Source organism: Haliotis rufescens, unplaced genomic scaffold, assembly GCF_023055435.1.
Source record: "Haliotis rufescens isolate VD_foot unplaced genomic scaffold, xgHalRufe1.0.p SCAF_106, whole genome shotgun sequence".
In the NCBI taxonomy this organism is placed as follows: Eukaryota; Metazoa; Mollusca; class Gastropoda; order Lepetellida; family Haliotidae; genus Haliotis; species Haliotis rufescens.
In genome coordinates, this window is record NW_025963787.1 from 739,731 (window position 1) to 767,658 (window position 27,928).

General features: G+C 41.6%; 2 protein-coding genes across 5 annotated transcripts in view; both read left to right on the forward strand.

Annotated features, from left to right (window-relative positions):
* The window catches only part of LOC124115575 (myosin-9-like), a 76,868-nt gene extending 55,718 nt beyond the window's left edge, over positions 1 to 21,150 (forward strand). For all 4 annotated transcript variants that reach the window (XM_048392031.1, XM_048392032.1, XM_048392033.1 and 1 more), the window contains 20 exons: positions 567 to 755; positions 1,389 to 1,535; positions 1,795 to 1,971; positions 2,126 to 2,205; positions 2,344 to 2,455; positions 2,868 to 3,023; positions 3,506 to 3,736; positions 3,994 to 4,134; positions 5,065 to 5,215; positions 6,762 to 6,927; positions 7,622 to 7,717; positions 7,840 to 7,963; positions 8,431 to 8,595; positions 9,625 to 9,828; positions 10,060 to 10,239; positions 10,609 to 10,703; positions 13,825 to 13,936; positions 15,679 to 15,887; positions 16,493 to 16,762; positions 17,300 to 21,150. In XM_048392031.1, coding sequence (XP_048247988.1) covers positions 567 to 755; positions 1,389 to 1,535; positions 1,795 to 1,971; positions 2,126 to 2,205; positions 2,344 to 2,455; positions 2,868 to 3,023; positions 3,506 to 3,736; positions 3,994 to 4,134; positions 5,065 to 5,215; positions 6,762 to 6,927; positions 7,622 to 7,717; positions 7,840 to 7,963; positions 8,431 to 8,595; positions 9,625 to 9,828; positions 10,060 to 10,239; positions 10,609 to 10,703; positions 13,825 to 13,936; positions 15,679 to 15,887; positions 16,493 to 16,762; positions 17,300 to 17,597 — 3,303 coding nt within the window. In that variant the 3' untranslated portion in view covers positions 17,598 to 21,150. The remainder of the gene's footprint in view (positions 1 to 566; positions 756 to 1,388; positions 1,536 to 1,794; positions 1,972 to 2,125; positions 2,206 to 2,343; positions 2,456 to 2,867; positions 3,024 to 3,505; positions 3,737 to 3,993; positions 4,135 to 5,064; positions 5,216 to 6,761; positions 6,928 to 7,621; positions 7,718 to 7,839; positions 7,964 to 8,430; positions 8,596 to 9,624; positions 9,829 to 10,059; positions 10,240 to 10,608; positions 10,704 to 13,824; positions 13,937 to 15,678; positions 15,888 to 16,492; positions 16,763 to 17,299) is intronic.
* Positions 21,151 to 22,931: 1,781 nt separating this feature from the next.
* Positions 22,932 to 27,928, forward strand: part of LOC124115579 — a 44,507-nt gene continuing 39,510 nt past the window's right edge. Inside the window, exons 1-4 of the mRNA XM_048392035.1 lie at positions 22,932 to 23,008; positions 23,233 to 23,312; positions 25,463 to 25,722; positions 26,491 to 26,707. Of these exons, the coding sequence (XP_048247992.1) occupies positions 23,234 to 23,312; positions 25,463 to 25,722; positions 26,491 to 26,707 (556 nt within the window). The 5' untranslated portion in view covers positions 22,932 to 23,008; position 23,233. The remainder of the gene's footprint in view (positions 23,009 to 23,232; positions 23,313 to 25,462; positions 25,723 to 26,490; positions 26,708 to 27,928) is intronic.

Consider the following 27,928-nt stretch of genomic DNA (forward strand, 5'->3'; position numbering starts at 1 on the left):
ATAAATGGTATGGAGGCATAGATGTTATTGTATTAATATTTTTAAATTCTGATGTAAATGGTCCAAAAATATATCTCTGATGTATTATTTGACATCCTGCCTGATGACTGCATTGTAAGATGAGTAACTTGGGTGTCTCATTTCCATACTGCCAATATCATGAATATATCTTTTCTGATGATTTTGTTCATTTGTATTATGTTAAACCTAGTATCACAAGGCAAATCCTTTAACCTTATAAATATTGCTGATTTATAGAGGATTTAAATGATTAAAACAGTTCCTGTATCCTAAGTCACGATGATAATTGAAAAAAAGAACAGAAGATTAACAGATAAAGTCGTCACTTAGTTCAACCTTTTTTTATTCCTGACTCACTGTCACATTTTACCCAAATGCTACATGAAACAATAAAAGAATTATTGCATGAATATTTCTCAACTTATTTATCACAAGACTCCACTACATAAATATATATCATAATTTATGCCATGTTGTCAGTCTGTCAATGGGTCATTCTCTACAAGTAAACATGTCCATGAGTTGAATTTGTGATGTGCCCACAGTTCAACATGATTCAGCTCGAGCTGAGCAAGGAGCAGAGTCGGCGGGAGGCGGTGGAGAGAGAGCTGCATCATGCACGCCAGCCCCGGGATCCCGATGCCGATGTGGTTACACCAGAAGCTGGATCTGCCATGGAGGTCCGAGTACAGGAACTGGAGAATGAGCTGAATCAAGTCCGTGGACAGCTGGTGGTACGTGGCTTTCCTTGTGCATGTATCATACATCCACATTCACTTTGAAATACAGAGAAGGATGTCGTTCTCTGAGAAGATGTTCCCTTATTTTGACACATGTTGCCTTCTCTATTTGAGTTATTGACATTGCGGTCATAAGATCAACAGGCCATAGAGCCCTTGCAGTTGCTAAGTATCTGACTTCTGCCATCCTGTGATTTTTGTTTTCAGTTTCCGTGATAATAACTAATAATATGGATTAGTGTCAACCAATTTGGTCAGTTTAAAGTACTGAAATGCCGGAGTCAAATTCCATTTGGATTTTTTTTTATTTTAGAAAATTGTATTTGGACATTTTTTACGCCATTGCCAAATTAAAACAACAAGATCTTTAGGACTTTCAGAAGATAACCAGTCAAACTCATGAAAATGAACTAATCTGAACCCCTAATAAAGGTGGTCAAGATCCCTCGCATCTTGGACTGGTTTCTAAATTCAAACTGTGTCGTTTATTGATAGATAGAAACCAAATTCATTTTCTATGTCATATGTTCATGCTGAATAACCAAGCAAATTGGTCGGTATTATGAGATTATGGCATGATGATTGCTCCCACATCTGAGTATCCCGGGTGTTGACCTGTTCCTGCAGGATGCAGCCTCAGTCCTGCAGTGTAAGGAGGAGGAGCTGTCTGGGGAGAGGACGGAGATGGCTCGTGCGAGGGAGGACCTGGAGAGGGAGAGGACCACATCCTGCCAGATGTCAGCGGAGAAGGTGCAGCTGCATCAGCAGCTCCAGGTCTGTGTCACTCTCTCTCAGTCGTGTTCATAAATCAGCCTCTGGCCAAAATACCTGAATTACAAGTTCACATGTTATATGATACTTAAAATTTCAATCTGTTGTTTTAAAGTAACATTAGTAAGATGAGATAGTTTATTAAGATTAACTGTGATTTGACACTTGCTTGATAATGGCGATAACAGTGTTAGAACCTACTCCAAAATGTCATCCTAATTGAAATAAAGCGGTTCACCCTTACTCTATATGACTGTGGTAGGCGCTGAGTGAGGAGAGGAATAGTCTGCTGGATGAGAAGGGTCAGGCAGAGGAGGACCTGGTCAAGCTAGAGAGCCGGCTGCAGGAGGTGGTGCACAAGTTCCAGATGGAGGCCAGCAAGCAGCATGACAACTTCAACACAGCCTACCCTGAGCCACAGACAGCACAGGACAAACAGGTACATTTCTGTTGAAATACTGTTGAACATTAAATGGCATTTTTGTCACTGTCCATAACACTCTTTGGCAAAGAGTGGACACAGCCTGAGGCTTACTGATGCTGTTAATGTTCGTCATAGATTTATAAGTGAATCTTTTGATTGCTGTGAACAGATGCTGTCAGAACTGATGTCTCTTCGTCTGCTTGTGGGAGGAAGGGAGAAGGAATCCATGTCCCTCAATGATAAGATCAGGTAAATAACATGAGCTTCTTTGCAGTTGCCTCAGTTTTCATAGATTCATGCAGGATGAGAATACAAATGTAAAAAAGATCTAGAATTTTACTAGTTCTGGTGTTCGACAATAATGTTCTGACTCTGATGTGTTTGTAGTCGTCAGCAGATGGAGACAGGCTTCCTGCAGCATCGTGTTGAGCTACTCCGCCAGGAGAACCAATACAACCAAGAGGACGTCCGCTCCCTCAGCAGCCAGCTCCTCCAGAAGGTACACAACAAGCTTAATAAGTTGCTATGTATCTTCATCCCTTAACCTTGTCATCATCCCATGATTGTGGGTTCAATTCTGTCTGGTTGTGATTAACTGTCATGTTGTGATATAATTGAATTACTTTGGGTTGTTAAACACAGCAGACTCTGACCATTAATGTAGGACTCAGATCCATGGTGGGACAATCAGATGTATGTTATATTTCCAATCTTTGGTAGACTTTACAATGGCATGACCACGAACATTATGATTGATGAAACAGTTAGATCATCAGCCTCACCCTGAAAGTATAACTAGCCCAGAATATGGTAGATCCTGTACAGAGACACAAGAATGAAGCAGTCTGCATCTCTGCCTGTGCTCATGGGTTCACCAAAGTGGTAAATGTATTGTATTTCTGATATTGTAGATGAAAGAAAAGACAGCAACAGTGGAGCTCAACACATACATGGCCCGGGAGAAGTCGACCCTGCAGCATGAGAACAAAGAACTGACTCGGGACATCGAGCGGGAAAGAGACTTCGTCCGCAGGAGGAAGGCTGAGGTGTCAGAAGTCATTAAGAAGGTAGGTCAAGATTGGGTACAAATGCTTCACCCACAGGAGGTAGGCTGAGGTGTCAGAAGTCATCAAAAAAGTAGGTCAAGATTGGGTACAAATGCTTCACTCATAGGAGTGAGTGAGTATGGTTTTACTCCGCTTTTAGCTATATTCCAGCAATATCACAGCAGGTGACACCAGGAATGGGTTTCACACATTGTACTTATGTCAAGAATATAACCCGGGTCATTGGCATGATGAGCAAACGTTTTAACCATTGGGCTACCCAACTGTCCCCACTCAGAGTTTTTAGGCTGAGTTGTCAGAAGTTGTGAAAAAGTACAAGGCACTCACTCACTCCTTCGCTTCCTGTAATGAGGCTGTAAAGTTCCCTAATAAGTACGTTTCTGATAACGTATTATCTAGCCAGCAAACAATTTCCATTTCTATTATAAAAAAAACGGTCTGATATTTTTAAATATGTACATCTTCACACATTTCTTATCTAGATGGAGAAGTCCGAGTCGAGTCAGCGTGACACTGTGCAGGAGCTGAACGAGAGACAGGGCCACATCGCCAGTCTGGAGACAGATTTACGCCAGGCCAAGCGGGAAAACACCTACCTTGACACGGAGAACCAACAGCTGAAGGTGAAGGTCGACCAGCTGAAGGAGGAGGTCCAGAAACTGACGTCAATCAGTCACTCGCTGGAGAACAGACTGGAGATGGAGCAGGCATCGGTGGGCAAATACATACATCCTAGGATCTGTGTGAACGGGAAAAGACCAATTGTACCTGTCATACATACCTTCGAATATCAATGCTGTGATGATGTGTGTGCCTGTATACGTGGTAGCATATGTTTTAGGTTTCAACAAAACTCATTTTAATGATTTATTGATATTGATATTTTGCTGATGAACTTAAGAATGTAGAACTTGTTTTGACTTAAAGTACTTACAATTGACTTTAAGTGTTTTGTGGATATTTCCCCCAGCTGGCTGGTGAGCGGGGGAACTATGCCAAGAAGAAGGAGGAACTTGTGTCCACCCAACATAAGTTAGATACGCTGCAACGTGAGCAGAACATGCTTCTCAATAACCTGGACGCTGAGAGAAAGCAGTGTGAGCAACTCAAGGTTAGTAAAGATGTTGTGTCAAACAAAGCTGCACATATCTACACATGACGATGTATTCGTACGTTCACAGACCATGTTTGGAATTAACCTTGAGGTCCTTGTTATAGCCTTAATGTCAAACGTTTTAGGGGGTCCCAAGATAAAATAAATATAAGAGCAACGTTCAAGGACTCCTGGACCCCCCTTTGTTTACCCCAGAAAATGTAAAGATGCTTAACTTTGAATGAACCAATGTTTTTTTTCCATATCAGCTTTTCAAAGAGACTTGGCGTAGAGTGACTTGTAATTTACTTTACCAGTGAAGGCTTTTCTTTGATTTTCTATCAAAACTTTCTACCTCGACCAGGCCCTGTTCCACAAAGTAATATTATTACTGATATGATCCAGTTCTTTGATGTAGACTTCTGACAGTTGAAACTTTGAGGAACAGTCTTTAACTTTTCAAGAACCTGAAAACCAGGTCTGTTTTTGTTGAGATGTTTGGGGATTCCAAGTCGTCTTGTTGTAATTGCCAACTGAAATGAGGAAGGGGTAGATTCGGTGTATGGCTGGACAGACAGTGTCATCACTACCTGATAACTGGATTGTGCCACCAGCCACTGGTTTGTCATCTTCAGATGCAACTATTACGAGATGTCTAAAAATAGCTGTGATATACCGATCTTCAATTCAAACCAACGATTAACTGTTCACAGTCACTCAGTGTTAGAAGGCACGGGTGGCCCAGTCATCTAAGATGCCGCATTTCGCTGTGGGGAGTTGTGTTCCTTGGGTATGCCAGAAAGTTATGACCGTTGGTTCGAATCCTGGTTCGCCCTGATTATGGTTCTAGTTTGTCAGCATCATAGCAGTATGCATCTGAGACCTGCATCACTTCAGGCTTTCCTCCCACATTAGGCTAACACGCTGTGAACTGATTGTGTTGCACAGGAGGAAGTTTCGTCATGTGAAGCATCGGAGAGGAGCCTGCAGGAACAGTTGAACTCACTCCAGGCAGACCACGACAGCCAGCGCGGCCAGAACCTGGCTCACAGAGACAATCTGGAGCAGCTCAAGAAGGAGAAGACAGCAATCTTCCAGGGTAAGAAAGGACCTTTGTAATTATAGTGAGTCAGACACATGTTTGATAGCTCTCTATCAACATACCTGACTGTGGGTAGGGCAGAAACTGGATTCTATATACATGTACCACGTGACCTCTTTTTGCCACACAACAATCTGTAGAAGTATGGCTCTGCATACGTGGTAACCATGGTTAGTTTCTCCTTACACACTGTGAGACCTGGGTTAGAATAGATCTTCAGCAACCCATGCTTGCCGTAAAAGGCTACATCAACTCACAGGGTCCGGTGGTCATGGATCCAGCATCAGTCGTCTAAGGCAACACAATTCGCTGTGCAGAGTTGCGTCCCTTGGACACACTAGAAACCTGTGATTGTGGGTTTGAACAATGGTTCACCCCGATTATGTTTGTAGGTTTTTCAGCACCATACCTCATTTCATGGGTTTCACCAAAGCGGTACACGTCTGAGACCTGCATCACTTCAGGCTTTCCTCCCACCTTAAGCTGACACGCCTTGATATAACTGGAATACTGTTAAAAGCAGCGTTAAATAACCCAACTCACTCACTCACATAATACCCTGCATTCATTACCATGACTCCCCTAAAATTCTGAATTCATTACCATGACAATCCTTATACCCTGCATTGATAACCATGACACTCCTTATGTCCTGCATTGATAACCATGACAATCCTAATACCCTGCATTGGTTACCGTGATAATCCTAATACCCGGCATTGATTACCATGACAATCCTGATACCCTGCATTGATTATCGTGACAATCCTTTTACCCTGCTTTGATTGCCATGGCAATCCTAATGCCCTTCCTTCATTACCATAACAATCCTTATGTCCTGCATTGATTACCATGACACCCCTAATACCCTGCATCGATTACTGTGACAATCCTTATGCCCTGCATTGATTGCCATGACACCCCTTATACCCCTGATTACTATGACACTCCTAATACCCTGCATTGATTACCATAACAATCCTAATGTCCTGCATTGATTACTATGACACTCCTAATGTCCTGCATTGATTACCATGACACCCCTAATACCCTGCATTGATTACCGTGACAATTCTAATAACCTGCATTGGTTACCGTGATAATCCTTATGTCCGGCATTGATTACCGTGATAATCCTAATACCCTGCATTGATTACCGTGACAATCCTTATGCCCTGCATTGATTGCCATGACACCCCTTATGCCCTGCATTGATTATCGTGACAATCCTAATACCCTGCATTGATTATCGTTACAATCCTTATTCCCTGCATTGGTTACCATTACAATCCTAATGTCATGCATTTATTACCATGACACTCCTAATGTCATGCATTGATTACAATGACACCCCTTATACCCTGAATTCATTACCTTGACAATCCTATTACCCTGAATTCATTGCCATGACAATCCTAATACCCTGAATTCATTACCATGACTCACCTAATACCCTGCATTGAGTACCGGTAATCATGACACCCCTAATATCCTGCATGTATTAACCATCACACCCTTAATGCCCTGCATTCCTGCCTCCCAGACTACCAGGATGTGTGTCGGCAGCTGGGGGAGAAGGAGAAGAAGATGTGTGACGTGAAGGATGAGTGTGAGCGGAAGCTAGAGGCGGTGAAGAGAGATGCAACACTGCAGCGGACCAGAATGGACCAGGAACGGGAATCCATAGAAAGAGATCTGAAGACTTACAAGTAGGAATATACACTCATCCTCTTGCACTCTTGATCTAGTGAATAGTTTGACTCAATATATGCAAACTTCAGCATAATGTCATAGTTGATCCTCTTTTTTAATTTTTTTGTTTGCAAGAACACCAGTCTTATGGTTTTCGGCATGACCTGTACTTGATGCACTGATGCAAAATCCAGCGACAGAAACTTACATTTTTAGTCCACTAGTCCTCATAATGATAACATATAGCAAACTCCTTAGTAATGGCAAATTTCAACTAGTCCTTAGGATACCTGAACTGACTGTTGAGCAGTTTGGTAAAGATTATGGGACTAGTACCAATTTCTATCACTGCAAAACAGCCTCCTTTTCATATGTTGGTGAAAAATCCATCAGGATTGTGTAGTTTCATATCACAGTGAAGTATGTGATTCTGATAATCCGAATATGTCCTTTGTTTTGACTTTAAATCAAATGGAAATGGATGCACCCCTGCTTCCTGCATGACAATAGTCATGACACACCATCTAAGGGTTAATAGGAATTGTGTTTGTGTAGACTGAAGTCTTACGTTGAAGTTAAAAAATATTTGGCATGTGACTTATTTCTTCAACTGTTTAAACAGCTTTGAGACTTATGGAAATGCCCAATCATCTGAAGTTCAGACACTCCATCTTTTAATCGTTATTGGTAATATTCCATGTTTAATCCTAGGGAGGAGATCAGTGAGCTGAATGAGAAGCTGAGACTGAAGGATGTGCAACTCAACGCCTTCGGTCGGACTCTGACACAACTGGAAGATGTCACTCGGTGAGTACTTTTCAAGCTTCATAGCTCCAACATACATGTAATAACTTGATTTTCAAGGTCTATGATACATTTGGCTCTCATTTATAAAATGGATAATGTGAACTTTTGCCCTTGACCTTCAGAGAGAAAAAGTCTTTAGAGGTGAAGGTTGAGAAGATGGAGTCAGCTGCTGAGGAGACCAAGTATCTGCTGGAGGCCAATAGAACTGAGATCTTGGGAATGAAGGAGACCCACTCTCAGCTACAGGTTAGTAGTGGGATGAGGCCATGATCTACTGATGTGTCTTGCATCACAAACCTACCCTGACGATATTACACATGATACGTCTACCCATGTGTTCATATTATATATCTGTGTAGATTTAAAGAGACTAATATTTACATAGTTTAGCAATTTCACAGCTTCGTAACTACTCAGGCTAATGTTACCTAAGTGGCTATCATGAAACAAAATGATAGATCTGATTGCATTATATGATTAGAACAAGCATCAATTAACCACACGAAAGTTAAGTTAAACACAAACTGGTTAATTTCTGCGTCTTGTTTACCAGGACACAGGAAACCAGGAGGATTTTGTGTAAACACAGTGCAAATTGACATTGCTATATGACTAGATGCTGGAGACTCTTAGCTCCTAGAAATGTAGTTCTGCATATGCTTTGCATGTAACTGTTGTCCTCTATGTTGACTTGTCCACTGTGTTAACTGCAGGAGAGTCTGGCCAAGACGCAGATGAACTACCTCAGTGCCCAAGAGCAGCTGCGGACTCACACCGACTCCACCGCCGGCCAGGTGCTGCACCTCAAACACACCATCAGTGAACTCAAGACGCAGCATGAAGGCGAGTTGGCTCATCTCAGGGAGGCCCTCAACCAGGTGAGCTACCATCCTTGGACAATTGTCAGAGATGTATCGTGGTTGTATGGTGTGTGCTGTGGGTATGGCTGTGATGCAGCTGTTCAAGGGATGTTGGGAACACTGTCGCCTTATAATCTACCGGTACTGTTCAGAGTAGCATACCGTAGTCTTGTCAGGATCTTTTGTTTGAATAGCAGATACAGCACCATAGTTGTGGTCAGTAGTTTCAGGAACTGTCTATGACCTGCGTCACTCCTTAAACTGACATACCATGAAATACTTACAGGTCAAACTTTTGTTTCGCCGTGTGGATTCCGGGTAAGAATAGCTCCCAAGCAAGCTTATCATAAGAGGTGACTAATGTGAATTGGAGACTTTGTTGATAATGTGTCATGGTACCCTGGCAGAGTGGAATGTTGATCACATTATGAATCACTGGTTTGTCTGGTCCAGACTGGAGTATGTACAGGCCAACATCATAGAGCTGCAATATTGCCACATTGAACAATAACCAGTGCCTTGTTACTAACCCTAAGGTTTAAGTGAGTCCTCTCAAAGGTTGTGGGTGTATGACAATGTACACAGCAAATAGTTCCATAATCTTCAATGTCAATTAACTCCATAGAGTCGTTTCAAAACACATGCTGTTGTTAGTGGGTTGTCATGTTTTTGAATGATTAGGAAGGTTTTGTATCCATGTATGCAATACATGTTCGAAGCACGTAAATTGACTGTCAAGTAATCTTGTACTACAGTAGATGAATTGAAACAGTACAGAATAATACACTGGATTGTTGCCAGTAAAAATTGTGTTGCGATAGATTGCCATGTGCAGTATCTGCCGTGATGGGCTGCCAAAGAGACATAACTCTGTACATTTGGTTGTGATCAGTCAAATCTGTAAACGGAAAAATTCAAGAAATAGCTTACCTTCGACTCATTCCTTTTTTGTTAATGATTTGTGCATACCTATGACTTGGTGTTTAGATCTTTGTGCTTGGTACATGTATGTGCATATGGGCAAGCTACTCTGAAATTCTGTCGCAGGCGGAGGCAAATCATCGTTCTGTTGAGATGTCCTTGAGAGATGTTGCCGAGAAACGAGATGAACTTGATGCAGACAAGAAGAGCTTGGAGAGGTCATTTGAGGAGGTTAAAGGTCAAGTGGCAGAGGAAGTCATGAACAGAAAACTCCTGGAGCAGAGGTCGGAATCACAGAAATCCCATCTCGAGAACACAAAGAAGAAGAAGGTGGACTTTCTCATAATAAATAATATAGTCAATAAGTAATATAGTTAAGACATGAATAATCCTTAGAAATCCTGTGAGGACCATCTTTGGCTTAATTGATAAACAGCAAAGAAAAATAGTGGAGTTTCTAAAATATTACATTAAACATTGAATAGTAACAAATGGTCATGGTATTGCCTTTGAGTATAGAATGTGTGTCCCGTCTGTACACATGCTTGGTTCTTGCTGCAGCATAGCCTGGAAGAGAAGACAGCTGAGCAGCTGGCACGACTGGCCAGAGTGGAGTCGGAGCTGCAGATGGAGCGGGAAAGAGTGATGACCTTGACTGGGCAGGTGCAGGAGCTGGAGGCGGGTCTCCATGGCAACCAGTCAGCTGCTAAAGCTAAGCAGGAGCAGGTTGACATACTACAGGTAGGAACAATAATAAATTATAAATGCGGTTTAACTTTTGAGGAGCTTTAATTTTTTCCATCAGCCTGTTAAAAAAATTTGTTACTGCAAAAATCCTTTGACTTTTTATTGAAAAGAAACTGTTTCATATTTATATATATTTTCAACATTTCTATTTGCAATATGGTGTGCTGAATTACACCTCTTAGTCTCGACAGGATTTGCTAATTGTAGGTGTAAATCCTAGATTTGCCCTGATAAAGGTCCTTTTATGGAGTGACTACGAGACGCAATACAGCTGTCTAACCCATCCTCCCAACAACCTAGTTCACAGCATTTTAGATTTTGTGTTTGCATCTGGGACTGTTGATGTGAATGTGTTGTTGGCAGAGTGAGGTTGGCAAGCTCCAGCGTCTCCTTGACACACAGAAACAACAGCTTGGAGGCAAGTACCGCAAGGCCAACCTGGAGATCAAACAACACCTGTGAGTTCATTATGGGTTCAAATCCCATTTCGCCCCGATTATGTTTCTAGGTTTGTCAGCACCATACCCGTGCTCGCGGGTTTGTTTTACCTTAGTGGTAAATGTCTAAGACCTGCATCACTTTGGGCTTTCTTCCCACATTAAGCTGACACACTGTGATATGACAGGAATAATGTTCAAAGAGCCGTTAAACCCAACTCATTCACTCACTGTGAGTTCATTATGTCAAGTTGACTGGATTTCTTGTCGATATCCATGGTATGCCACAAACATAGCTGCCAAATGTCCTATATTTTTTCGGATTTGTTACAGATTTGCAACTAAAATACGAAAACATGATTTCTTCCTTAATTCATACGAATATATGCAGAAAATAATCACAAGGACTACATTTTCATAGACATCGGTAAACAGCTTTACACCATTTGCTTTGAACATGTCTTGTTTATCAACTGGTATGAAGTCTGTTTATAGTGTTGCATCTGTCCATTCCAGGGGTCCGGAAAATTTAAAATCCCAATCGGACATTTGCATTTAGGCCTCGCCCCCTTCAAATAGCGTATTTTCGTACGACTTTTCACACACATTACAAGTTGTTACGTACAGTGTTCCCTCGTTATTGAGCGCTTCGGTTATAGCATGGTAAAGCATGGCTCCCAAAATTTACTAACATTTTTAGTAAACTCAAGTTTTCCAATGACACAATGTTTTCCCCCATCTCAGAAAACATTATCAGCTGATCACCGCGGTCATGTAACAACGGAAATACAAGTCAACAAATCCGAACTGAAGAACGCAATTTAATCCTATCATTATATAATATCTGGTAATAAAAGGAATTGTTCACTTTTTATCTGGACTAGAGTTTGCAATATATTTGATCAATATTATTCAATATTTCATTCAATAATAATAATAATGTTTACAATAATTTCGGCGAAATCGTATGCAAAGTAATCGGTAGATCGCACAACACCGTTATTTACAGCAACCACAGTCAGATTACCGCTATTGACGCCTTGAAACGAACTTTAGTTGCAAGAGAATGGATACACATATCATAAATGCAGTACCATGACTCGCTAAAAGTCATATTTGAGGCAGTTTGACTATTAAATGTCAACATAACGTTTTCGTAATCAAAATACATGTAGCGCGAGAAGTTCCTACGGTGACTGGTCAAAATCGTTTCATACGTCAAAAAATATCCTGCATACCATATGTACCAAAGTGCTACGCTTATGGTTCTTATAATTTTAAGTATATATGGTGGAAGCTGCAACTAAAATAACATGATATTGGAATATATTCTTCCTGATAAAATTATAATTTCAGATACAATTTCTTCCTACCATTGCATCAAAATTCTTTAAAGTGGTATCACTGGGTACGTTTTCACTGAATCACCAGTAGATTGGGAGGAAACGCGTGCACAGCTGATTGCTATTTCCGGCTTAGTTTACGAGAAAATACACACGGTAATCTTAATCTCTGCATATAAAACAATGCCTTTGAGAGCAGGAAATACATTTTAAATGGTAAAATCATCATGTCTAGTGATGTTTTATATCAAATTTCATACTTTTATTGACCAAGTTTGTTATGCCTGTTATTCATCTGAAGTCGTTGAAGGGATACGATAACGCTCATCAATTATTTGGACCCTGAAGGTAGCATTGTTTGTTTTTTAAAATGTCTGGACAGAAAAATTTAAATGTCCGGTAAGCAGTATTTTAAATCGGACATTTGAGATTCCCAATCGGACATGTCCAGCGCATATGACCGTTTCCGGACTCCTGGTCTATTTGTAACACTCAGAACATCGGAAGTTGCTGTAGTTAATATAGAAACTAAGCAATAAAATTATCAGAGTTTAGAAATCACATGGCTGTATTGTACTGAGGCCTGTCATTAGTCAGTGTTAAAGTATTTGAGTTAACTTTAGTGCTATGATTGCTTTGTGGAACAGGGGCCAGTATATGATTCATATATATCATCAGACTTTTGTGTCCAGACCAGAAGACCTTAACAAAATACTAATTGTAATTTGGGAAAGTTGGCAGCTATGCAAGGGTAGATGTAGACTACTCTCTAATGGAAATCTCTTTGAGTTGAAGTGCTTCATGAAGGAACAACCCAGTAATGATGTTAATGCTTGTTTAACCTTTCTCCTCCATTATCAACCTATCACCGTGCTACCCTATATCGCTTTAGGTTCCTGTCAACCTTGGTAAACCTAGTAACCAGTGCATATTCCAAACCAAGGTTTTGAAGCAGTTCTCTTCCAAACCTAAGTTTTGAAATGGGAAACTTCGAAACCTGCTTTGAGGTTTTACATTTCAGTTGTAATACCTAGGTTTCACAACTGATGTATTACAAACTGGCCTCTTCACACGAACACAATATTGAGTTTTGATTGGTTACAAGTCATATTGTTTTTGGCATGAAAATGCCATGATGTGAATCGAACCTGCAACCTCACATTGTGTTAAGCTTCGTAACCCGCTGTTTTCCCACTGGGGCAGGTGATGAGAAGTTGTTCAGTTTTACATGTCATGACTCCAGCTGGTCCACGATGCAGGTTGAATTCCTTTTATACCGCGACACGCCGTATTGTTTCACTATAAGGTATCTCAATGTTTTCTTATTTTATATGGTATTTCTTGCTTTTAGACGGTTCATAAAATTGGATAAAACGGCCTCCAAGGTTTTGGTTGAAAATGTAAAACCTTGAGCTCTGGAAGGCTTTTTCCCTTGCTTGCGGTTTTACATTTTTAAACAAAACCTAAGAGGCGTGTTTTACCCTATACATAAAGTATGATACTGTAATGGCAACTGGGGACACAAATCTACTCTTACCTCGGATAAAACTAATGTCAAGCATCTGTTGAGATGCAATCTGCTTTTGCTTCAGTTGCAGCCAGTACAACAGTCCTAGGTCCATAGTTCATTATGTGTGGTCCTGTCTTTAGAGCATTATGATATGAATCATTTGATCCATACCTTCTAATTGGCAAGCTTCCCATTAGCTTTAGTTCATTAGAATAAACAAAACATCCTGGTAATGGAAGGGCTCCCTCCACAATGAATGCTCCCTGCAAAGTTGCGTGGAATGTTGCAGAGAGACAAGTGAGACGGAGAAGGCAAAGCTGTCCCAGGAGGCCCAGCAGCTGTCCGTGCACCTGGAGCAGGCCCGGGAACAGATCGCCATTAAGAACAAGGAGAACCTTCGGGTAAGTCACTTACTGCTGGCTTGTCTTTTGAAGATATCTACTTAATTATTCATTAATAGAGTATTTGTGTGTATTTTTTATATAGTATTTGCAATACTGGTGCATAAAATATTGTAAGATTGAATTTGGCACAAGTTGTACAATCGACTCTGCTTTAAGCAGAGATTTCTTATGAGTAAAGAAAGGGTTTTGTCTCTTTTATTTACAACAGTATGGAATGATATGGGCATGAATGTGATATTCAAGATAAGAAACAACATGCACACTGTCATACCAGGCTTAGTTCATAGTAAACAGAATACTCTTCATATACGTTTTCTACCAAAATCAGATTTTGTCCATGTGCGGTTAACATATTCCAAAAAGATGCTATCAGTGATACCTTGGACCACATCTGTTTTCTTTTGCATAGATTAAGTCTTTTACATCCTGCTAAAACCCAATGTGTCCTTACTGTTAGACATTGTTCTTTAAGATGAGAAACAGGATATATATCCTGTGTATCATAAGTGTCCCCCTGTGTTTGGGATCTGCAGGAGGAGATACTAGACATAAATCCCCTATGCAGCATGTGTGTCCCCTTGTGTGATGCATCTGAAGGAGTAGATACCATATAGATATCCACTATGCAGTATGTGTGTCCCCCTGTGTGATGCAGCTGCAGAAGAAGATACAAGATAGGTATCTCCTATGCAGCATGTGTCCCCCCCTGGGCGTGGCATCTACAGGAGGAGATACCAGATAGATATCTCCTATGCAGTATGTGTGTCCCCTTGTGTGATGCAGCTGCAGAAGGAGATACCAGATAGATATCATCTATGCAGCATGTGTGTCCCTTTGTGTGATGCATCTGAAGGAGTAGATACCATATAGATATCGACTATGCAGTAAGTGTGTCCCCCTGTGTGATGCAGCTGCAGAAGAAGATACAAGATAGATATCTCCTATGCAGCATGTGTGTCCCCTTGTGTGATGCATCTGAAGGAGTAGATACCATATAGATATCGACTATGCAGTATGTGTGTCCCCCTGTGTGATGCAGCTGCAGAAGAAGATACCAGATAGATATCATCCATGCAGCATGTGTGTCCCCCTGTGTGATGCAGCTGCAGAAGGAGATACCAGATAGATATCATCCATGCAGCATGTGTGTCCCCCTGTGTGATGCAGCTGCAGAAGGAGATACCAGATAGATATCATCCATGCAGTATGTGTGTCCCCTTGTGTGATGCAGCTGCAGGAGGAGATACCAGATAAATATCATCCATGCAGTATGTGTGTCCCCTTGTGTAATGCAGCTGCAGGAGGAGATACCAGATAAATATCATCCATGCAGTATGTGTGTCCCCTTGTGTGATGCAGCTGCAAGAGGAGATACCAGATAGATATCATCCATGCAGCATGTGTGTCTCCTTGTGTAATGCAGCTGCAGGAGGAGATACCAGATAGATATCTCCTATGCAGTATGTGTGTCCCCCTGTGTGATGCAGCTGCAGAAGGAGATACCAGATAGATATCTCCTATGCAGTATGTGTGTCCCCCTGTGTGATGCAGCTGCAGGAGGAGATACCAGATAGATATCTCCTATGCAGTATGTGTGTCCCCCTGTGTGATGCAGCTGCAGAAGGAGATACAAGATAGATATTATCCATGCAGCATGTGTGTCCCCTTGTGTGATGCAGCTGCAGGAGGAGATACCAGATAGATATCATCTATAGCATGTGTCCCCTTGTGTGTTGCAGCTGCAGGAGGAGATCCTGTCTCTGGAGGACCAGGTGCGGGAGAACTCCTCCCAACTGAAGCAGGCCATGGACTCTATCCGCATAGAGGAACAGATGCAGTCAGATCTCAACAGCAGGTTCAGCGAGCAGGAGGAGGAGCTCAGGAGACTCCGCACATTCCTGGCCAGGAAGGCCGAAGAAGGAAGCAGCAGCGAGAGCAAGGGCATGTGGTACGTGGCTTCAGTCTCATAAAGCTGATGTTGGAGAACAGGAAGGGCAGTCACTCATGGGCTTAAGTGGTGTAGTTGTGGTCCTCACATGGAACAAATAGGGCAGGAAGTTGACATACAGTGGTAATAATATTGATGTATGTATGGGTGTCATAAACTTAAGCCCCTAGGCTGAAGCCCAAATCTAGTAAAGGTTCTGCAGATCTTGACAAAGAGAGGTATCAGTTATCAGTAAAGATTGGGTTTGGGTCTTGTGAGAGAGAGGTTTCAAAACAGAGTACTTAAAAGACTACATTCTCGACGAGTCAGAAGTTTTATTTCTGCTTTACAGAAACAGGTTGTAAATTCTGATTCAGTTAGTCTTTAAATTGTTTTGTGAGTGAGAAAATATGTGCTAACAGATAATTCTCCAAAAGCCATTGCCCAAGAACTAGTGAATCTATGATATTTTATGGCCATCCAAGTGACAATAATTCTAACTCCATACATTGAAGTATGGGTGAAATGACGCTTGTAGCTGAGATCGCTTTGTTGAGTGTGATCCTGAAAGACTAGTTCTGATGCTATATTATAGATGCCTTCTTTATGAAATGTTCCCTCTGCAGGCAGGAGATGAACCGAGTGATCCAGGACCTAAGTCGGCAGATGCATCAGCACATGGAGTCCCAGAAATGCAGCGACAAGGAGGCTCGGGACCGGGAGATCAAGCTGGCCAACAGCTTCAAGAAGCAAGTCGCCACCCTGGAGTCTGAGCTGAAGACTGAGCGAGCTCTTCATCAGATCACAAGGAGCTCACTCAAGTCTCAGGAGGATGACAACAGCAGGCTGAGGGACCAAATGTTTTCAATGAGACGCAAGAGTACCTCCCCGGAAAAGTAAGTAGTTGCATGATGTCTCGGTCTCCTCCTCTTGCCAGTTTCTCATTTAGGCAACAGCTGGTGGGATTACTTTGTAATGACGCTCCATGCAGATGTCATTTTAGAGTTGCCAGAAATGATTAAGTTTGTTCATGGCATCAAAGACATGAGGGGCGGAATTATATTTTGTATATGTAGAAAAAGTTTCAAATATATCCCAGACAGCACAAAGGTTACACAGCAAGATTGGTAATGACAAGTATCTGCAAGTTCATTTGCTTGGTATTCAACTTTGATGATTGTCTCCAATTTCCAAAAAAAACTAAATGGGCTGAGATTATAATGGATTAAATGGAGGCTCAGAGATTTAGAACTCGTAATCTATCTGTATTACATTTGTAAAATCCTTTGACTGCAATCACTGTTATATCTGTGTGAGGTCACCTTCACCCAAGTTCTTTGTACATACAGTTATTGTGATGCCCCTACCAGTCCTCATCATGATTAGTGGACCAGTGAAACAGCATCTTGTTGATGCACTTCCTTCTATTACAGGAAGTACAAGAGTCGCAGTGAAGAGATCAACGAACTGATATCCCGCTCCCAGTCTCGTGCTCAGGCCATACTGTCCTCCGGAGCATATACTGATGGAACACTGAAGAACATCAATCCAACAAAAGACTACAACTTCAACTCTAATGACCTTGACCGGAGCCAGTCTCCAGACACTGCCTCCCAGATGAGTGACATCTCCTGTGGCAGCAATGGTCCCGTCTACCTAGCTTTCCTCAACTCCTCCGGGACCTGGCAAACTCCAGGAAGTGGAAATGTCACACCAAGGAAATCCCCATGATGATTTCAAATGACTGTATCCCATTCCACAAAGCAACCATAGAGCTACATACCTCCAGCGGTAGAAACACGACTTAGTCATTTGCCCCAGTGATGATAGGAATAGGCACAAGTTCCAAGTTGAAGTTATTTCTACTAGTCCTATCGATACCCTAACTGTTGTGAATTTTGGTTGGGACTTAAGGACTAGTGGCAGTTTCTAATGCTGACAGCGTTAGCCGATGTTGAGGTGTGTTCAGTTATCGTAGCACATGATTACTTTGTGGAACAGGAGTCAGAAGTGTGAACTTCCACAATATATGAACGCTTGGGACACCAATAACATTAACAAATGTATCTTGTTTATACATTCAATGTCATTCAAATATTTTACTGTTGTGAAGCGATGTACTTTTCATAACATGAAGATTATGGAAGAATGTCTTTGCCAGAAAAGATGTTATTTGTTCATTTGTTCTCACTTTTATGTTGCATTGTTAGTAGATTTTCAAAAAGTCATTTTTATCTATGTTGTGATAGGTCAGAGATGAAGTCAAAATGTTAATGGTGCTTTTGCCGACTTTTCTGTTGAAGTTCAGATAGTATGGATGAAATCCAAATAGGTTTGCAAATATTTACAAAAGAAAGTCATTCCAGAGACAGAGGTCTTTCATGAATCTGTTTCACCGAATATTGGAATACAGTCAAACACCATTGTGTCAAACTTTGAAGTGCCAATGTTGATGTGCTGAACTTTCAGTTGTCTGAAAGTAAAAGATTGGTCCCTGCGTATTCCTTTATTCGTCATATTTGGTTAAGTCGAACCTCTGATAACTGGAAGTATTTCCATAGATCCCTTAAACCTCGTCATTCCTCACAATTCCATCCACTTTTGCCAGAAACAGAAGAAGTCAATATAAATGGTTATCTTAGCTCAATAGGAATAAACCATTACAATTGTTATTGGCAGTTCCACAAAACTGTTCAATACAAGGCAATATTTAATGACTATAATCCATTAGACTTATTAGAAATATGGATTACATGTCGAAAATAATGTTTTACATGCCTGATACTTAATTACATAGTTGATCTCTAAGATCTTGGGTCAGTATCTTTCTCTCAAATCTTGCTCCTTCAGTAAAGAGTTTTTAGGTAATGCTCCTGATGCCTAGTGACATGCTGTTGTGACACTGCAGAGAGGCACCCACACCAGGGCCTCAAGATGCGTCTTTTAGTTCCATGATGGTGAATAGCTGCTGTACTTTCCTAGAACCTGTGATACAATTATTTATTAATTCATTCATTTCCATTATACATATGCTATGTGATTTTTTAGAATGCTAATATTGTTATAGTGTTATGCCTAGCTGTGATCTCTCCATCATTCCATCAACATCATGTCCGACTGTGTTGTCAATGTCCACATGTGTTATATAGTACTCACTATCTGCCATAATAGATGTATAATATATTTACTGTACTCTTGAACATGTGACCTGTGAATGGACTTGTGTAAGGCTGAAGAAAACATTGGTTCTTGGGTAACTAATTGGTGCATGTTGGTAACATGTTTGTTTTAGTTTCAAAAATACAAAAAAAACGTGTTTATGTTTTGCATGAAAACTAAATGAAATAGGTTCTTAATGTGTGGAACCAGTCATTTGAGATGTCCCAATTTATTGTAAATAGTCATGTCCCTTAGTCATGCCAGGATCTGCAGATTAATGATTCAAATCCCTGATTCTGCCTGGTCAGCGTTTTACTGTGCATTTTGGTGTGACCAGATTTATTATGGCAACGGACTGTACCACATTGGACTTTTCCTCCAACATTAATCTCACTTTCAATAGTTGGCTCAGTATCTTTTTCACTTGTTAGTTTTCCCAGCTCATATAGAACAGAAATGTGCATTCCAAGTGGATGTTGGTTTTGTATTATTTTGCTCACATTTCTGTTTTGACAAGTGCTGTCTGTAGATGTTGCAGTGTCTTCTATATCAGGTTGTTTTAGTTGATGGTGCAATAACCAGTCCAGGCTTGCAGTATCAGTTACTGTATTGATTCAGAGAGCAATAAGATGTCCACATGGCTGGTTAGGAAGGGTTATGTTGTGCATCTATCATAGTTAGGGATGGAACTGCTAGATACAGCAGTGGTGAGTCTGTGATGGTCAAAGAGACCTGACCACACACTGACCATCTGAACAAGGACAAGCAGAGCAGGCCAGTGACCTAGTCCCTCATGTCAATTATCCTTTGCACCATATCTCACTCTCACCATACAAATATTTCGCAGGCTGTCAGGGAATCTGTTGTTAGTCCAGTAGACATAGAAGCTCTGTGCTTGTATTGTGTACCTTGTATGTGAATGTTGTAAGTTCTTTGACACACATCAAAATGTTCAACTGTGGTCCTAACAGTTCATATGTCAAATTCATCTTTACAGTTGGGATTGTTGGTGCTAAAAGAATTTTTTCGTTAGTTTTGGCTTGTTATAGACCTGAGGTGGTGCATAAAGAAAAGTTTTGCTTTTGCAAATGATGTACACATGGGCTTCCTGTTACACAAACAGTGTAAACTGGTTCCTTAGTATTTGTTATTTGTTTAGAGAATAGTGAGTAGAATTTGACAACAATCAAAATATTACCACTGATATTATGAGGAATGTGTCCCTCACAGTTGACCAACTAGTGCTCAGGTTGGTACTGTGGATTTACAGTCATGTCGTCATAAGTTTCCAGATAAATGTTTCCATGGAATTCCCACAATGCCTCCATTAGTTGACTGCCACATCTAGCATTTCATCACAGGATGATACAGACACAGTTTGTAAGTCATTGTTCAGTGCAAAACTGGACTGATATACACTTATCTAAAACTCTTCAGTCTCAACTTGGTTTTTTTATATTGAATATTCAGTATGTATTCACACTGGCAACATGTCAGTATAATACAGTTTTATTAAATAATTGCAAAATATATTTATACTTTTTTTATTTTTTTTTATTTTCACCAAATAGCTGTTTGTAAAAACAACTTTCTAGTGCCATGTTTCATTTGTGACATTTTCTTTTAATTAGCAACTAAATTGTCAAATGAAAAAAATAATACAGAGGTTTGCATTTCTATACTCACACAAGGATGTATTCTAGACAAGACTTGCCTAATACTTTAACAAGACACATGGAAACGGAACTACCTAGTGGCAGATTAACTCCAGTGTGTATATCCGTGTGGTGTAACCAAGTCAAGTATATATCCAGCTTATCTATACATATTACTCCATGCCCTTGCCCATATAAAGTCCACGTTTCCAAACATCTGTGATCTGTTACTACATTGTTGTGATGACATATGTGATATGTTCTATCCGTCCTGTGATCTGTACTTAGTTGCAAGGCAGGTTCTAGCATTTCCCACCTTACCTTGCAAGCAGTTTGATGGCGATGGTGTCTAACGTAACATGTTTCTACTGCCGTGCATAACCAGCCTGTGTTGGCTGTATGAAGTATACTCAATGTAACACTGTACACTAACTTACTCACTTTCTCAGGAATAAAGTCATGAATGTGTAGATGGTTGTTGTGTATTGTGTATATCCCCATTAGCTGTAAATTTCTCACTTTCATGTAGTTGCAATTCAACCCATGTCAAATATGTATTTTTTATGGCTGTAACTTCATTATCAGTGTGTAACTGACTTAACCACTGTAAATAATCATGTGAAATACATAAAGGACATGACCATTCAAAAATGCAATAGACGTGAGTGGCGTCAAACATTGATATCAAATAGAACTGCTGTGACTGTGTCAAGCATCTGTGTCAAAGATGCAACCATGTCAAACATTTACATCAAATACGTCAAAGATGCAACAGATGTGACCATGTTTGTTTGGTTTGTTATATGATGTCAAGTTGTAAATATTCGAGTCTTGCCCAGACAATCAAGTGACTGACATGAGCATTGATCAATGCAATTTGGATACAGTTACATGCATCAACCTTGTCAGTATGCCTGACCACAAGATCCCATTAATTGCCTCCTACACAAGTATGGGCTGCTGAAGACCAATTCTAATTCTGGCCATGTCAAATATTCTTGTCAAATATGCAGTTGACATGGCCATGTCAAACATTCTTGTCAAATGTGCAACTGACGTGGCCATGTCAAACATTCTTGTCAAATATGCAACTGACATGGCCATGTCCAACATTCTTGTCAAATATGCAACTGACGTGGCCATGTCAAACATTCTTGTCAAATATGCAACTGACGTGGCCATGTCAAACATTCTTGTCAAATATGCAACTGACGTGGCCATGTCAAACATTCTCGTCACATATGCAACTGAGGTGGCCATGTCAAACATTCTTGTCAAATATGCAACTGACGTGGCCATGTCAAACATTCTTGTCACATATGCAACTGACGTGGCCATGTCAAACATTCTTGTCAAATATGAAGCTGACATGGCCATGTCAAACATTCTTGTCAAATATGCAACTGACGTGGCCATGTCAAACATCCTTGTCAAATATGCAACTGACGTGGCCATGTCAAACATTCTTGTCACATATGCAACTGACGTGTCCATGTCAAACATTCTTGTCAAATATGCGACTGACGTGGCAATGTCAAACATATATGTAAAAATTCAACGAAATTGCCATTTAAAACAGCATACCGTTTATTTGCATTTTAACCCTATGTTATCTGTGCGAAGTGAAAACAAAATGGACGAATCTACCTTGCATCATTTCTCTTTTATGTAAAGATTTTCTTGTTAACATAAGACAAGGTTTGTCAGTCAACAAGTTATATCAATCCCAAAGTATTTTTGGATTCAATTACGTATGAAAAAAATAATTTAATAGGTCGGATAAATGTCAGAAAGACCGCTACAGTCGTTTAGTTTGGAAAAACGCTTGAAACTGATCACGTGAATCACAAGGAGGACATTCAGATATCAACGTTTAAAAACATATTCTTTTATTCTATTTCTATTCTCAAACAAATATAACAATATTTCAACATATGACAACAAATTGAATTAATGCGAGAAGAATAATCCTCCGACCATTTAAACTATCACAGAGTAAATGCATCCAAGAAGCAATTAATATGAAGCACTTCCGAGGTGAGCATTTTCCTCTGATATGTTGCTGTGTAGTTTTTGTTGAGCGTCAACGAAGCAAATTGAGTGTTTAACGAGTAAAGTAAACATACGTTAAAGTCGTAATTTGGGTGAAAATATTGAAATCAAATATACAAAATGTAAACGTCAAACAGACCATGGAAATGTGATGTGAAACCGATCTCACAATTTCCACAGCAGGCTGTCCTGCACGTGCACGAGCTCACGTGATGTGTCATAAACGAGACGCGCACGGACTTCACGCTCGTTTGTAGTGTCTGTTCCCCAGGAAAGGTGATATCATTCTTTTTCACTTTTATATGTAACAGATAGTCTTGATTGATTTGTTCATTTGATTATCACAGTTCGTGATTTAAATTAACGCCCAGCGATATTTGTCAAGTATGGCCGTTGTCCACGCAACACAGGATTTTGAGATTTGCATTGGACATCCAACCTCTGAATTTCTCCCGTATATTACCTTGACAATGTGTGTAACAGTTGATATTGACATTCAGGATGACGCCGAGTTTACATCTGATGACGGCGTGTGTGACCACGATGGCAGTCGCAGTTGTCATGATGGACGCTGTCGAGGGTGAGCGATTTTGTTTTCTTGTCCAATGAACGTGGATTCTTCCCCTCCCTCCTCCCCGACGTTGAGATCACGAGCGCCCAACGTTTGTGATGTGAAGGTGGCCAGTGAGTAGTAGCGTAGTAGCGTTAGAGTACACATCCAGCTATGAAAGAGTGTCTTCGTGACTTGATGGTATGCCATCGTAAAACTCCATGGAATGGTATTCACGCAGCCAACCACTGGTTTGGTATTCACGCAGCCAACCACTGGTTTGGTATTCACGCAGCCAACCACTGGTTTGGTATTCACGCATCCAACCACTGGTTTGATATTCACGCAGCCAACCACTGGTTTGATACAGGTTTCCGACTGCCGTGGTGAAGTCGTACACCTGACTGCGGCACAAACACCATTTAGTGATACAGTCTAATGTCAGGCCCACGTATCTCGGAAAGACTTCCGTCCGTACCCCCCTCCAAATGTCATATAGGTATGCACTGCCGCTAAATCCTCTTAATTTTATATATTTTTGTGGTGGGATACGGGCGGAAGTATTACCCATATCTCTACCTCCAGCCTGAAGCTTCCCTTCCCATCCACAACTAACCCTTATCCGACACACGCCTCGATCTCCTGCCCTCTACCCCCATCCTTATTCAACACAAGCCTCTCTCCCACTCTACCCCCAGCCTTATTCAACACAAGCCTCTCTTCCGCTCTCCCCCCAGCCTTATTCAACACAAGCCTCTCTTCCACTCTACCCCCAGCCTTATTCAACACAAGCCTCTCTTCCACTCTGCCCCCAGCCTTATTCAACACAAGCCTCTCATTGCGCTCTACCCCCAGCCTTATTCAACACAAGCCTCTCTTCCGCTATACCCCCAGCCTTATTCAACACAAGCCTCTCATTGCGCTCTACCCCCAGCCTTATTCAACACAAGCCTCTCTTCCGCTATACCCCCAGCCTTATTCAACACAAGCCTCTCATTGCGCTCTACCCCCAGCCTTATTCAACACAAGCCTCTCTTCCGCTCTACCCCAAGCCTTATTCAACACAAGCCTCTCTTCCGCTCTCCCCCCCAGCCTTATTCAACACAAGCCTCTCTTCCGCTCTACTCCCAGCCTTATTCAACACAAGCCTCTCATTGCGCTCTACCCCCCAGCCTTATTCAACACAAGCCTCTCTCCCACTCTACCCCCAGCCTTATTCAACACAAGCCTCTCTTCCGCTCTCCCCCCCAGCCTTATTCAACACAAGCCTCTCTTCCGCTCTACCCCCAGCCTTATTCAACACAAGCCTCTCATTGCGCTCTACCCCCAGCCTTATTCAACACAAGCCTCTCTTCCGCTCTACCCCCAGCCTTATTCAACACAAGCCTCTCATTGCGCTCTACCCCCAGTCTTATTCAACACAAGCCTCTCTTCCGCTCTACCCCCAGCCTTATTCAACACAAGCCTCTCTCCCACTCTACCCCCAGCCTTATTCAACACAAGCCTCTCTTCCGCTCTACCCCCAGCCTTATTCAACACAAGCCTCTCTTCCGCTCTGCCCCCAGCCTTATTCAACACAAGCCTCTCATTGCGCTCTACCACCAGCCTTATTCAACACAAGCCTCTCTTCCGCTATACCCCCAGCCTTATTCAACACAAGCCTCTCTTCCGCTCTACCCCCAGCCTTATTCAACACAAGCCTCTCATTGCGCTCTACCCCCAGCCTTATTCAACACAAGCCTCTCTTCCACTCTACCCCCAGCCTTATTCAACACAAGCCTCTCTCCCACTCTACCCCCAGCCTTATTCAACACAAGCCTCTCTTCCGCTCTCCCCCCCCAGCCTTATTCAACACAAGCCTCTCTTCCGCTCTACCCCCAGCCTTATTCAACACAAGCCTCTCTTCCACTCTCTCCCAGCCTTATTCAACACAAGCCTTTCTTCCACTCTACCCTCAGCCTTTTCCAACACCAGCCTCCCCACCCCCTCTTCACATTTGACCTTATACGACAGACACCTCTCATCCTCTCTACCCCAAACACAAACCTCCACTCCTCACTTCCTCTAACCACCACACCCCACCCCTTCTATCCAGTGGTGTACAAGCCCACGCAACTTCCGTACACACCAGTGCACATCTAGCTCATAACCTCCCACCGGCCACTCTGCTAACCCTCCAGCCTCGTCCCAGACGACGTCAATCGGCTTCTCGGCCTCCACGCGTGGGATACAGTACTATGATGAGGGGGGCAACGCGCTGTTCATCAACGACGCGTTTCCCCTGGTGTCTGGGCGGCTACTCCAGGTCTGCTTCTACATCCACAAAAACTTCGAAAGCGACTACACGGGGACATTCTTCGTCTTCAAGAAGACCGAAAGTGGATACAGACTTATCTTCAAGGAGAGTGTTGTCTTCTCAAAGACACAGGGCAGGCATTGTGTAAGTATGTATGGCCTCATGACCCCTCGAGATCCGGGGTAGAACAGATCTTGAGCAACCCATACTTGCCTTAAAAGGCGACTTTGCTTGTCGTAAAAAGCGACTAACGAGATCTGGGTGGTCAGGCCCGCTGACTTGGTTGTCATCGTATTCCAATTGCGTGGATGGATGTTCGTGATGTCTATCACTGGATTGTCTGGCCCAGGCTCGATTAATTACAGCCCGTCGTCATATAGCTGGAATATTGCTGAGCACGGCGTTAAACAACACACAAAAAAAACAAAGCATATCTGAAATACTGTTCAAAGTTGCACCTAACTGGCCTGAGACCGGGTTCGATTCCCAACATGGCTACAGTGTGTGAAGTCCATTTCTTGTGTCCTCCAGTGTCGGTGGGGAAGCCTAGTGGTTAAAGCGTTGGCTCGTCACGCCGAAGACCCGGGTTCGATTCCCTACATGGGTACAATGTGTTAAGCCCATTTTCTCGTGTCCCCTGCTGGGATCTTGCTGAAATATTGCTAAAAGCGGCGTAAAACCATACTCACTCACTCACTCACGTGTCCTCCGCCGTCACATTGCTACAGTATTGCTGAAAGTAACGTACAACCATGCTCACCCACTCTTCCCTTGTGCAGTGGACCCGTTCGTTGCTCATCGACGGTCTGTATGTTAGATTATGAGAGGTACGATCACTTCTACGATCGCTTGGTGGAACCGGGATCGGGTCTTTCGTACATCATTCTGTAAATGTAGCAAGGTCACATTTAGGTCAACATGACCGAGCCTCCTCTGGTCAGCAAGGGTCAGTTCCTTGGATGGAGGTACGACCACGACGCTGGCCCCATCTCCTACAGCATCCCGGACCAGGAGAGCGGAACGATTGTTGTCAACAATGTCCCCGCCACCCTGGTTGTAGGGCAGACATACGGGAGTCGGAGCTTCATCAAGACCTACTTCTTTAAGGTGGAGGCCATTGTTGATATTGGTACGTGGGTATTCTCAATACAGCATTATTAAGATAACATAATTTAAGAATTTAAATGTCAGCTTGCTTGAATAGTATGAAGTTGATCATGGGAAGAGTTTGAAGATGAAACTCTTACATATCGGAGCTTTATCATGACCTTCTTCTTTAAGGTGGAGGGGTGCTGGGGTAGCTTAAAGTACTCATGGAAATGAAAAAAACCTGTTTTGCTGGATTTAATAATCGACACAAAGCATTACGTAGATGTAAAATACGAAATAACAAAACAACTGGAAAAGTACTAGTCTGGATTTGCTAGTTTTATCTCAGTGCTCAATACAAAATGTACTTTACAAGAGGTAATTTGTAGGCACTTTCAACATTCAAAAATAAAACTAAGTCCAAATTGACATGGCAGAAACAGGCTATAGGCATTATGCAAATTAGCCTGGGAAAAAGTTATCAAAACCACAATAAAAATAACAGCTATGTTTATGTACATAATAATAATGACATGTAAGTTGTTGTTTGAGAAGGGAATATGTTACTTTTACGTTCTGATATTTTGACGATGATTCACTATCCCACAATGACACTCACAAATCACTAACCACTGACAAATCACATGCACGTGGGTTTCAAGCACCTGTTTTCACCTGTCGTCAAGGTGTCATAGGTCATAGACATTCTACTAACACCTGGTTATGCTCAGTTTCACAATAGTCTGTTTTGTTCATATTCTTACACACTTTTACGTGTAAAAAGACATAAAAACCTTTGATACGCTGTATTTGTGCCAAGGCCCAATTAGTACTAATTGAGTTGTTTGAATATTTATATATTTTGTATATTAACTGCATTCTTTTTAAATCTGAGATCGAAAAAACAGTTTTTTTTTCATTTCCGTGAGTACTTTAGTGGTTAAAGCGTTCGAAGACCCGAGTTCGATTCCCGACATAGGTACAATGTGTGAAGCCCATGTCTGGTGTCCCCCGCCGTGATGTTGCTGGAATATTGCTAAAAGCGGTGTAAAATTCAACTCACGCACTCACTTTAAGGTGGAAGCCGTTGTAAAGGTCTTTACGTAGATGTTCAAATCAATAATAATAATATCCGATAATGTAAGCATTGAAAATGTCAGTTTGCCTTAAAAATATGAAGTTGATTTCAAATATAACACTTTAAAGTGTGAAACATCCTCAATCCCAACTTCGTTGAGGTGGGGACCACTATTGACGTGGG